Source organism: Elaeis guineensis, chromosome 2, assembly GCF_000442705.2.
Source record: "Elaeis guineensis isolate ETL-2024a chromosome 2, EG11, whole genome shotgun sequence".
Taxonomy (NCBI): domain Eukaryota; kingdom Viridiplantae; phylum Streptophyta; class Magnoliopsida; order Arecales; family Arecaceae; genus Elaeis; species Elaeis guineensis.
In genome coordinates this window covers 111,138,695-111,151,558 of record NC_025994.2, presented here as the reverse complement: position 1 = coordinate 111,151,558, position 12,864 = coordinate 111,138,695, and the positions used below count along the sequence as shown (strand labels likewise).

The following is a 12,864-nucleotide window of genomic DNA, read 5'->3' as shown; positions in this document are numbered from 1 at the left end:
TATCAAAGATGCTACTGCTCTTTACTTGGTAGAGTTTTGAGGATTGCAATTTTCTATGCATCTCATAAAGATATTAACTGCTATCTTCTCGAGCACAAAAACAGGAATGAATCATGCTTATTCTCTTCAAATACTGTAGATTTTTTGTTTATCTACATCCATTACAGTAAAAAGTTTTAACTACCTGTACTCATTTTTGGACAGTCCAAAGAGAAAAAATGTTTAAGCATCACTTTACTATTTCATGCACATGACACTAGCTAAACAGGTATATGAATTTTCATTTATTTTCATGCCTACAATAATTGTGACCCTTGTTCTTTATCAGAAAGAAGACAATAAATTTTCTAAATAGTCGATGCCAAGGTCTTGTAACTCCACAATGTCTGCTTGATTGCTTCCCATCCCTTCAATGCTGCTGTTTCTCTTCCATGCTGGTGGCTCAGCTGGAACCTCATCATAAGTGTCCCATTCCCTTGCTGCTCTCTTTCTTGGATTATGATTTGTCTTGATGCAGCCATCCACCGGGCAAGCAGTGCCACTTGTGGTGCCTGCCAGGGCCTGTTCAAGGTGAGCACCTTCTGAAGCCTTGGTGACTTTCTCCATGGGGAAATTAAGGTGAGCTTGTGGTCCTCTCATTCTTAAAGCAGCTTCATCATATGCGAGGGCAGCTTCTTCTGCAGTATTGAAAGTTCCGAGCCAAACCCGTGCCCCTTTCCTTGAGGTGTCCCTTATCTCTGCTGCAAACTTGCCCCATGGTCGCCTTCTCACCCCTCTAAAATGCTTGGGAGCAACCTTTTCTGCTGCCAAAGTTTTTGGTTTTGAAAGTGAGCAGGCATCATATCCTGAATAAAGAGGAGAAGTTTCACAGCTATTTGAGGCTATAGTTTCACTGAGCAGTGCATCCCAGCTTTCAGCTCCCATGGATATCCACCTGCCGAGGCTTGGAAGCCTCTGTAGGACTGCTAGATTTTCTTCCCCTCCTTCAAGATGAGGCATTTCGTTCCATTCTTGGGAAGCTGCATGCTTCTTGTGGGACTCATCAGAACTGCAGCTACTTGGGGCACCGCCGGTGATGAAACTAGCCCATACACTTTGCAGGAGCTTATCATTGGTTTCACTCCTGTCCAATTCACTGGCCATGGTGATGGTGGAGTGCGTGCTTTGGAGTAAAGCACAGCTAATTGGAGAAGGGAGGTTGGAAATTTGGATTGCTTTCCTGTTATATAGAGTTGCCAGCAGTTGGACAGCTCAAAACTTTGTTTAGCCAATGAACAAGAAAAACTGGAAGAAACTTGGGTTTTAAAGAACCTTTCTCATGCCTACGCGGGGACTCAACATCAGATCAGCATAATGCCAGTAGGTGCTGTTTATGAAATTATATGGTTGACTTTCATTTGTTGCACCAACCTTTTGTGTTCGGTTGTTACATCCTCTTTTTTTTTTTTGGATGTAATGCAGTTGTTGCGTGTTGGTCATCCATATTAGAAGTCAGTATACAGTATCACGTGAAGGCTTTTGAGGTTTTCTTGCAATGTGTGGTGGACTCACATCTAAACTTGATCCTTGGGACTAAATTTTCGAAAGCTATAAAGGTTCCTTCTCTTATTTCTTTTGATATATGATTTCTTCTTCCTTCATTACGAAGATGTCTTTTGAAAATAGATAAACTGAGAGAAAAACTGGGGGTTCATGAACAGTTATTGTGGGTTACCTTCGCCTATGGGCGTGTATGCTTCCTTGTTTTTGAAGCCTTTCAGGTGCTGCTATCCTTTCAGGATATTCCTCCTGCGTTCTTAGTTTTGTTTGATTTGTATATTATTCTATTGTTTGGTTATGACTCGTATCATATTCTACAATATTGTCTCCGGAATAGTCAAAACCATGGGATAGCCGAATAGAACACCTGGAACCTATAAATGAGAAGCCGCTGATCTTCTAATCCGTTGTCTTATGGTCATATTCATTAAGTATATGTAATCATGGTATGGAGGTTTTCTTGAGGTTTTTAAGCGTTCCATCGGGTAGGAAAAAAATAACATTTTAGGATATTGCCACCATTAGAAGGAACACAAGGGAAATCAGGCGAGAAGCACGGTAGTCACGGAAACCACACGAGGTTCTCCACTTATTGAGCTATGACCGATAAGAAGGCATGCTTGGCGCTTGGGCAATGGATATAATAATGCTTGTTAGAGTAGATATTTTTTCAGATTCAATGCATGAGTATGTCCCAGTATATGATGTAACCTTTGAAATTAATCTGAGCATCAAGAGTCAAGAGAGGAAATTTGCTGGTTTGGTATTCACATTGGAATTACCCCTAGAACTAGTGCTTGTTTGCTTGGCAACAAGTAAAAAGGTCGTGAGATGGGTGGGGAAGCCTTCCTTGTAAGCTAGGAAGAAGTCTAAGTTCTGACTATATTGGCATTTCATAATTATCATTAAACAGTCTGGCATACACTGCAAATTTGTAACCCTTTTTATCGGCAGTTTTGGTGCATGAAAACCAGTGATGCAATTCTTGTCAATTGAGGGGGGGAAAAAAAAATCAATTTTGTAAGTTGAAATAACTGAACCACATCTTAGTCGAATGTGCTAGCATAATGATACCCTTTCTAGCTATTTACACTATCTATATGATCATTTTTTTTTTAGCTGAGAACAATCGTCTACAGCCTTCATCCCAAGAGATCTCAGCCACAATGCTAGCCCCAAGGTTCAATTGCATCTACAAGACTGAGCTGCCACTTGCCAGTCATACCATTTATATCGTCATTGCTTATTTTTTTCCCTTCTTAACATTGATAGTGAACAGTTCTTCTAACTCGCATTGGCTCCAAACAACCTAGCCCAATTACTGTGCTGTTCATGCACATGTAGCCTCCATTGACAATAAAATTAGAACGAGCCATATAACTAGAAATGCTCAATCTGTCAGTTTCTTTCACACAATAAAAAGCCTTAGCATTAAAAAAAAAAAAAAAAGAAAAAAAAAGAAGAGAAAAAAAAAAGAAAGAAAAGAAAAGAAAAGAAGCTCAATACTCAATCAACTCAAAACAATGTACACTGATTCACAACAGCCCTTCAGAATCAATCAACACCCCTCTAGAGCTCCATCAATTCAACTAAGATGCCTGCTACAATCCTTTCTAATTTCCCCTTTGTTCCCCTTCTTCACTCTTATGGACCCCATCTTTTCCATGCCCATAGAGAAGGCCTGAAAAAACTTGGCCTTATCTCTTCCCAACTCCTGAACCAAAGGCCTCGTCCTTGGGTCCAAAAATAGAGCCTGGTCCGTGGATAACAAGCCCATCTTGGCCTCCAGATTCCCGTAGTACATGTGGTCGAAGGAGAAGGGGGTTTGGACGTCGAACGGTGCGACCACGTCCGTGTTGCCCCCAAAGGGGGGGCAGTACATCTTGAGGGCTTTGAGGAGGCGTGGGTCCATAAACGGGTCGGGTTGTTTGGTGCCTTTGAAATCGTAGAGGCGGCTCACGAACTGGTCGCAGTGGGCGTAGCCGATGGTGTGGGCCCCGGAGAGGGCCACGAGGTCCTCTCGGCCCAGCCCTTTGGAGGCGAAGAGCCTGAGCAGCTCGTCCGTAGTGGAGTTGGCACGGGGGAGGTTGGGCCTGACCTTGAATGCCAGGGAGACTTTGCTGTCTTTCCTCCCCTTCATGACCGGATAATAGGGACCTCCTGCCTGCACGTTTTTTTTTTTTTTTGAAAAAAAAAAAAAAAAGTCTACATCTCAAAATTTTGTAGATTAGTGCTTTATGAGTGGTCTCATAAAGAATATCTGCATTTTTTTGAAGGACTCTCTTGGGGAAAGTAGTGCCATGGCCAACAAAATAATTGGATCTTTTGTTGACCAAAGTGAAAATTGGAACTTGTAGATGGTTTGCTAGTATGGACAGGTGTGTGATGGACTCCAAACGAGGAGTTTTTGGAAGGGTATATAGCATAGTAGATCGAGGTCCTCTCGATCTATTTCTCCTCAAATCATAAAATCTAGCTCTGGATTAATCGTAAAGAATCCTTTGTCATTTTGCATGAACATGGTGACCATGGAGACAAGTGAAGAGCTGGATGCATGGAACGATGTCAGATGCCATATGCTTTGACTCTGTCAGAGACCAGCAAGGGAGAAGAGGGTCAGAGGCTGCACGGGCAAACTTAAGGGCAGGCACAGCCCCAAAGCATAAGAGGCAAGCACGTGTACGCCATGTTGGAGTTGGGACCCAATTGGACATAGACCTATCAAGGCATGGACCCATCGAGGCATCCAAAAGCCCCCTTTTTTTGAGATAACTTGGGGAAAGTGAGGCTGGCCGTTGTCATCTAGTAAAACTCCAAATGCTGCACCAATCTCCATACGTTGCATTGCCTTCTACGAGGACAAGCATCATCTAAGTTAAACTAGAAACAATAAACAAATCATACCGTGCCCATCGACATGGAAAGGCTGTCCCTTTCCCAATAGGTAGACAAAGATGTAACCAAATTTCGTTAGTTTGTCCATCAAAGCCTCACTGGTTTCAAGAGTCTCCAAATTAACAAGACCTTAAATTAGGTCCTCTAAGGTCCAAGACGGTTAAATTGATACCTATGTCAACACCATTAATGATTAAAATAACTTTCTCTTTCTCTTTCCCTTTTGCAATCCAAGAATAAATTCCAAAATATCCACTGAACAGCAACTTTTTTTTTTTTCTTCTTCTTCTTGGAACAAACAAAAGTTTATTTTGCTCTGATATTTGATGCCAGATTTAGTAACTCAAAGAAATTTTGCTCTAAAATTGCCAGAAACTCACTGACTAATTATTATATAACTGCTGACTGAAACCTTTTGTAACCGCACTAAAATCCAAAATCCAACAGCCTAAGCCGCAAATTTCTTTAGTAATACACTTGCCATGCATATGAATATGCAAGGGAAAGGATGCATATTTGTAAAAGGTGGAGCTTTTTATTTAAGATAAATAGTTTATTGAATTTGTAATCCATAAAACCTTAAATTCTAGTGTATATTCTTACAATTATATCCTCCAAAGTGATGTGCATGAAACTCTTAGGAAGAATAGACAAATTAAGAGTCTGTTTTGTGTTTATTTTTAAGCATCTTTACCATTCGCTAGATTAATGTTGTCGCTAATAATATTATACTATTGTTTATCAGCATATATAATCAGAGTATCGGTATAAATTAATACATACCAGATGGACGAAATCTCGAGCAGCAACGGCGAGGATATCGGCACAGGACACCACTCCAGGGCACTTGCTCTCCACCAATGCCTTCGCCATATCGATGGTCTCAAAGCCCTCTGGAGCCAAGTTCTTGTTATCCCCCACGTCCCTCTCCACCACCACCTTGCCACCCGAGCTCGGTGCAATCAGTACCGACGCATCACAGCCCTGCAATCCAGATCCAACAACAACAGCCCATCAAGGCGCATGTTAGCTCATACAATGCATTCCTGCTAAGATACGCAGCTCGCATATAGATTTCAAAGGCAGTGAGGTTGAATTGGCTTTACTTCAACGAAGCAGTCATGGAAGAAGAGGCGAATGGTGGCGGGTGCAGAGACGGGGATCTGTTGGAAGCGTCGGGAAGTGACGGAGGAGACGAGCTGGTCGAGCTGAGGGCAGGTCTTCGAGTAGAAGTCGAGAGAGAGCTGGTGGTGGACGGGGGCTTTTCTTGTGGCGTTGGAGGAGTGAGCAAATCCAACAAAGAACGAGACGAAGAAGAAGAAGAAGAAGGAGAAGGGAAACAGGTGAGGAACACGAAAGCGAGTGGAGACATGGCCTCCCGGCCGCGAAGAAGCAACAGCACAAGAAACAAACATATCTCTGGAGAACAAACACAGCCAAGCAAGCAGGAGGGAACCGTGGGTTTCTGCGTCTATAAAAGGAGTTGGCCATTGCCAGGAGAATCTGCCACCCGTGAACAAAGAAAGGTGGAAAGATGGAAAAAAAAAACAACATTGGCTTGGTGTTACGGTACTCATGGGTTTGTAGGAGGGTTCTTATTGTTGTCAGTTTGCGTTGGCCCGTGGGTCACGACCGATGTGAATTTTCCTGGGCCCAGCTGGAAAATGATCCACGTGTCAGATGGTGGGGTGGTCAGTTGCGATGTTTGGTGGTGGAAGGACATAAAATACTATGCAAATACTTCTCCGCAGTCTTTTTTTTTTTTTTTTTTTGATAAAAAAACTTCTCCTTAGCCTTGCACATTGAAAAATTTAGGGAGGAGTGGGAGAGCGGGCGAGGCACGGGTTAGAAGGATCGACCTTTTTATCGCCAGGGATGCCTGTGGGTGGATTTAAAGAAGGATCACGGGCGTTGGCTAGAATTTTTTATGGAATGAGGAACATGTATTCCACTTGGAGTCTGGTGGGCAGCGGCATGGAGGGGGCCAAATTAATAACCTGCGGAAGCAAAGGCACGGAAGCAAATGTGTGTAGGCAATCTCAAGTGTAGAAAGTTAACGTACGGCGTGGGATAACAAAATAAAAAAGTAAGAAAAAATTATACTCTTGCAAATAAAAATTGGGCAACCCGCGTCAGCCCATCACCCTCTCTTAAATATTGCGCAACATAGGAGACGATTGATCTACGATACTATTGGCCTCACGATAAATATATCTAATTTTTGATGAAATGCACTCTCTCAATAGTGTCCAGATATCACACAAGAATGGATGTGAGGCAGCAACCTTTACCTGTCCTTGAATTCAATTGACCACTATGGCTAAATCCTCCTTAATGATAAACTGATCAGCTCCCAAGATCAGTCTCGCATATATAATGCCTGTCCAAGCCGCTAGCACTCAACTTTCGAAACAATAGAATTAAAAATGTGACTGCCACTCACAACTACCAACTTTGAGTTTGACCCACAAAACATAAATCTAGTTCTTCCTCTACCATCAATTATATTGCCATTAAAGTTAACCTTGAGGTGACTAAAGGTGGGGCTTCCAGGTATATGATAAAAGTGCTACGGATCGTTATATGAGCAGAGGGAGAATCTTAGGTATCCATATTTATCAAGGCCAAATATGAGGAGTGAATGTTCTTGATAGCCTGACTGCCCAAAACTCTCTCTAAGATAAATCTCATTGGCTGTCTTCTCGACTCAAGGATGATATTGTTCTTGGTGAACTAAATATGATATGCAATTAGATAGCTTTGATGCCTAACAATATAGATGCCTTGGTACTAGCACTCCATCGCAAGTCCTCAAGGAAGGACTACATCGGTGTCTTTGACTGGAAAGCTACCAAGAAGAAGTTAGTCAACTGCTAAATTTGCATAGCTTTCAGGCAATGAAACAGAACGTGCCTCAAAGTCTCATCCTCTATCCCATAATAAGGATAAGTAGATAAAAAATCCATACCTCTATCTCTCGGCACCGATCTTATTGAAAGGCTACTCCAATCAACCTTCCAAATAAATAAGCTCATCATTGGATGTACTCCAAATTTCTAAATTCAAGTACCATCCAACCTCTTGATTGACTCTGTCTTGTACAGGTTGTAGAGGTTCCTAGCCACGACCCTTGGATGGTAGGACGATATCCAAATATTCTCATCCTAGCTGCAATGGACAGAAATTTTTTGGAATAGAACTCTCTCAGCCAACTAATTACCAAAAAATCGAGTCACTACCACAATATTCCAACCCCTCCCTTCAAGATAGATCATGTCACAAATTCGCATGAACTTCTCAGCCTCTATGCTAACAAAGGTCGGCCATGAACTTAGTGGGAGATCAGTTGTTTAGATTACTATCGTAAAAACTTATGTGAATATATGTTCAGTTCCAAATTATACATTCCAGCTAATCTTTTTGGATGAATCCTAAATTGTAACAAGCATAATATCAAGCAAACGAATTAATTAACTCAAATACACAAAGCATCATTAATCGCAAATAAAAATAGTTCATTTGCAAGGTCAGAATTAATGGCCATTATAATGTTTCAACCAATGGTCATTTGACATTTTCATGGTTCATTTCATTAAAATAATATTTTTCAAAATTTATGAGTTTGTACACTACAGGAAAAATGGCCATTAACGACGCTATTAATGGTCATTAACGACGCTTTAAAGCGTCGCTATTCGGCTTTACGACGCTTCGAAAAGCGTCGGCAAAGCGTCGACTATGCAAGAGTGGGGACGAATATCGCCGACGCTTTGTAAAAGCGTCGTTAAATTTTAACGACGCTTTAAAGCGTCGTAAATATTTACATTAACGACGCTTTAAAGCGTCGTTAAATTTGTCTTAACGACGCTTTAAAGCATCGTTAATGTAAATCTTTACGACGCTTTAAAGCGTCGCAAAAGACAAATTTAACGACGCTTATAAGCGTCGTTAATGTAAATATTTACGACGCTTTAAAGCGTCGCAAAAGACAAATTTAACGACGCTTATAAGCGTCGTTAAAGGTTTTAAGAGGAAAAAAAAAATACAAATATTATTTAAAAAAAAAATAATACAATACATTCCTGTACGAAATCATATCACACCTGTACAATACAATAAACATGTACAATCACCACATTCACATTCACACCTGTACAATCACCATCATTCACATCACCTGTACAATACAATAAACATGTACAATCACCACATTCACATTCACACCTGTACAATCACCATCATTCACATCAAAAGCAAGCTGAAATAGAAAATTTAATCAAACCAAAAGACAATATTTTATATAAATAAAAATAAAGTACTAATCGTCCATTACAATCAAGAGTAATATAAATAAATATAAAAATACAACAAAAATAAAATAACATCAATCTGCAGGCGGATGGTCGTCGTTGTCTCCACGTGACGTGCCGCTATCTCGATGGGTGCCTGATATGCCAGGAGCCTACAAAAAATATATCAAAAGCATGATTTGCATATCTATAAATAAAATATATAAATCATTAAATTAATACAAAAATATATATTTAATATTATGTGTTTACCTGAGATGAACCATACATCTCTAATAAAGATGTAAGGCGATCAATCTGTCCCCTCATGGCCTGCATCTCGGCACGGCTCTGTCGCATCTCCTCCATCTCAGCGGCACGACTCTGTCTAATCTCCTGTATCTCCGCCTCGAGTCTGCGAACGCGTGAATCCTGAGCATCTGTTGCAGCATGCTGCGTATATCTACTAACCTCAGATAACTGAGTGGGGGTGACTCCTACTCCATAACCCCTCACTCGGCCGTAGCGCTCTGGTCCCATCAACTCTGTGAATACCTCGGCCTCGATACGGCTCTGCTGCGTAGATGCTGCGGACTCGTCGTCACGCTCCGCAATGAGAGATGTAGCCCTCTCCTGTATTTTTTTTGAAAACAAGAGTTATACATTAATAGCTAACAAAATTAAATTTAAATCATTGCAAAAAATATAATATTAACAATGCCGTACATATAAATCTCTCGACTCATCTCAAACAAAAGTACCATCCTGATGAGTATGAGTCATCCGGTAAAACTCCACTTGTCCGGGTTCCCTCCCATGCTCATCCTCCTACACAAATAATTTCAATTTTAAGCAAACAGTTATGATAATTTAAAAAAATATATGAGTATCATGATACAGACATGGTCCACGATACATAATGATATTAGTTATATAAATATTTGAACATAAAAATTAAAAGTTAATTATGAAAGTTTAAGGAACATACAAACTCCTGTCGGAGTCGTGCATAACTCTTCGACCCCGATGTATGAGGAACAGACTGAGCTGCTCGTGCAGCTCTACCAATAGCAGAATAAGTCTGTAAAATAAAGTAAAGAACTTGTTATATATACAATATATAATAAAAATCAATATTTTTATAAAATATTTAAGAAAAAAAGATAATAAACAGATAATATACCTGTGCCCTCTCGGAGAACCAGTAATGAACCAACTCCATCCACTGATGAGGGGGTACATCAGGAGGACAATTCCTAGCAACCTCCTCCTCTGTCATACCCTGTCTCATATAGTCCTTCTTCAATTGTGCTTTATATTCTTTCCATTTGCGGTTGAGAGACTTCATTACAAAATCATGAGTGGATGGAGGGAGAACAAACTTGCTCTATAAAAAAAAAAGTTAAATGAAATAAATTATATAAATGATTAACAATTAATATACAGTATGAACATCAATTCATTACCTCTATAACTCGGAGGAGCTCAACTTTGTACGTTGGAAGCATGTCATTCCATTTTGCATAGCCCAACGGACATAGCTGAGGCCTCCGAGCAACAGTCCCCAAAAATGAAGTCAATAAGCAGGCAGCTTTCTTAATTGGTTGACCTAGCTGATTGCACTCCACAACAATCCTCTCGCCCTCACGCATCTGCCACACATCTCGTACTACTGTGGGTCCGCGTCTGGGGCGTACTCTCCCAGATCCGTCTGCAAAAAATACATAAAAGTAACTATATCATAAATATACATAAAATGAAATAAAAAAAAATTACATGAAAGACAATATATACCCTGCACGTGTATCTCATCATCTGGCTGATGAACAGGAGGATCGTGCTGTGCTGATGATGAAGGACAGGGCTCAGAATGCTGTGCAGCTGAACTGGCCTCAGGCTGCTGTGCTGAAGAAGACGTACCGGCCTCTGTCTGTGAAAACTGGAACTGCACACCAGCATATCGTCCCCTGCGACGCATGATGTCACCTAGCATTTATATAAATAAAAGGTAGAATCAGTTAATATATGGAGTAAAATAACACAATAATTAATGCAAAATATATACATCATAAATAATTATTACCAGTAACAATCAAGCAGTAGTGTTTTCTTCGAATTCTGTTCTAACCAACGTCGTCGTAGCATTTAAATCATCAGCTGGCACAAAATTGTAGGGCATACATTGTGTATAAGTGTCATCGTCATCATCCTCCACTTGGTTTCCCATATCATATAAGTCTCTAGGTTTTGTTTTGATGACAGTAAACCAATCTTTATCTTTTGCGTCTTGTACATAAAATACTTGACGAGCTTGAGATGAAAAAATGAATGGGTCATCCTTCAATAACACACCAGTGTGTATCAACCTTGAAAAATTTACAAGTGTAAATCCATTTGCATCTTGTTTCAAACCCCTTGGTGAGTTTATGTCTATCCAATCACATCTAAACAGTACTACTTTAAATTTTCCATAATAATCCAACTCATAGATATCTTTAAGTGCACCATAATAGGATTTTTCATCCGCTTCCACCATAACACCGCTATTCTGTGTTTTTCTAAATTTCTCCCGTTCTCTAGTATAAAATTTAAAGCCATTAATTATGAAACCATTATATCTATTCACAATCTTGTTAGGTCCTCGAGCAAGAGCTATTAGTTCATCTGACTTATTTGTCTCCATCATCTTTGATACCTAACAAAAAATGATATGACGAAGTGCAGTTGAGTTATCTGATATTAAATATGTATCAAAAATTAATATATCCAATAATTAAATATAAATCACACCTGATTCGAAAGCCACATAGGGAATAACTCGACCAACCATCGCTGTTCAATCCTTGCATTAGGACGAATGTTATGATTGGCTCGTCTCTGATAAATTAAAAATTCACTGCATAAAATATAAATATATCATTTAGAACATTATATCTAATATAAAATTTAAATTTTGATGTCATTCCTTAAATATACTAACCTGCGATGGTCAGATATTATGTCACTATGAAGTAACACATAACGATGTGCTTGTGCTAAGGATTTTTGATCAAGTACAATACCTTCACCTCTTCCCAAGAATTTTCCAGCAGTTAAGAACTTATACAGTTCTGCATTCTCCACAAAGTCATTATGCCGTTGAGGTCGACTAAAAATAGTCTCTACACCTTGAAGATATCTTGAACAAAATGTCAAACATTCATCCGCAATATATGCTTCAGCAATCGAGCCTTCAGGATAGGCTCTATTTCGCACATAATCTTTAAGACGCACAAGATACCTTCAAGAATTAAATATTTATTAAAATATCAGTATGCTGTTGTTTCTAATAAAATTATCAAAAGATTTAAGGTTTGTAATAATACCTCTCAATAGAATACATCCATCTATAATGTACCGGTCCACCAACTTTAACTTCTGAAGCTAGGTGAACGAGCAGATGTACCATAATAGTGAAAAATCCAGGAGGAAAAATCTTTTCCATCTGGCAAAGTGTAATTGTAATATCCGATTCTAACTGATCAAGTTCCCGAGGATCAATAACTTTGGAACATAATGCCTTGAAGAATGACGATAATCGAAGTACAATTGTAACAACTTGTTTCGGCAATGACGATCTTAAAGCTATTGGAAAAATATCTTGCATCAATATGTGACCATCATGACTTTTAAGATTTGAAAGTTTTCGATCCTTTAGATGCACACATCGTGAAATATTCGATGCATATCCATCGGGTACTTTGATACTTTTCAAAACTCCCAAAAAATTATCCTTTTCTCGAGCAGACATTGTGTAACATGCAGGAGGCACATAAATTCTATCATTAGCAAGCATTTTAGGATGAAGTTCCTGTCGGATACCCATTTCTTTTAAATCAAGACGTGCCTTCATGTTATCTTTGCTCTTTCCATCAAGGTTTAAAAATGTTCCAAGTAAATTATCGCAAACATTCTTCTCTATATGCATGACATCAAGATTGTGCCGAATAAGATTATGTTTCCAATAAAGTAAGTCAAAAAAGATACTTCGTTTTTTCCATAAATGTTTACTTGGCTGTTGTGTAGATGCTATCTGTGTGTCTTCCTCATTTTCATCCTCGAAATAATTGTCTGGATCTTGAAACAACTCTGCATCTATAGT

General features: G+C 39.5%; 3 protein-coding genes across 3 annotated transcripts; all 3 read right to left on the bottom strand.

The window, feature by feature from the left end:
• Window positions 1–324: 324 nt before the first annotated feature.
• On the bottom strand, window positions 325–1,165 carry LOC105043206 (ethylene-responsive transcription factor 1B). The gene has a single exon (XM_010920669.4). The coding sequence runs from the start codon at window positions 1,141–1,143 to the stop codon at window positions 325–327; it is 819 nt and encodes a 272-aa protein (XP_010918971.1). The 5' UTR covers window positions 1,144–1,165.
• Window positions 1,166–3,035: 1,870 nt separating this feature from the next.
• On the bottom strand, window positions 3,036–6,163 carry LOC105043191 (peroxidase 19). Its single transcript, XM_010920650.4, is given in 4 exon segments — window positions 3,036–3,703; window positions 5,218–5,418; window positions 5,541–5,726; window positions 5,729–6,163. Coding segments are annotated over 4 exon segments (1,044 nt in total). The 5' UTR covers window positions 5,807–6,163; the 3' UTR covers window positions 3,036–3,124.
• A 2,542-nt stretch (window positions 6,164–8,705) lies between these two features.
• Window positions 8,706–10,416, bottom strand: LOC140855492 (uncharacterized). Its single transcript, XM_073251378.1, has 6 exons — window positions 10,190–10,416; window positions 9,907–10,110; window positions 9,712–9,804; window positions 9,450–9,551; window positions 8,997–9,356; window positions 8,706–8,896 (listed from the first exon to the last, which is right to left on the bottom strand). The coding sequence occupies exons 1-4, from the start codon at window positions 10,373–10,375 to the stop codon at window positions 9,471–9,473; spliced, it is 564 nt and encodes a 187-aa protein (XP_073107479.1). The 5' UTR covers window positions 10,376–10,416; the 3' UTR covers window positions 8,706–8,896; window positions 8,997–9,356; window positions 9,450–9,470.
• Between the last annotated feature and the right edge of the window lie 2,448 nt (window positions 10,417–12,864).

Coding starts and splice junctions, on each gene's coding strand:
- LOC105043206 (XM_010920669.4), bottom strand. CDS start 1,143: ATGGCCAGTGAATTGGACAGGAGTGAAACCAATGATAAGCTCCTGCAA.
- LOC140855492 (XM_073251378.1), bottom strand. CDS start 10,375: ATGCGTGAGGGCGAGAGGATTGTTGTGGAGTGCAATCAGCTAGGTCAA. Junction 9,805..9,906: donor GGTTCTCCGAGAGGGCACAG/GTATATTATCTG, acceptor TTTATTTTACAG/ACTTATTCTGCTATTGGTAG. Junction 9,552..9,711: donor CACGACTCCGACAGGAGTTT/GTATGTTCCTTA, acceptor TTATTTGTGTAG/GAGGATGAGCATGGGAGGGA.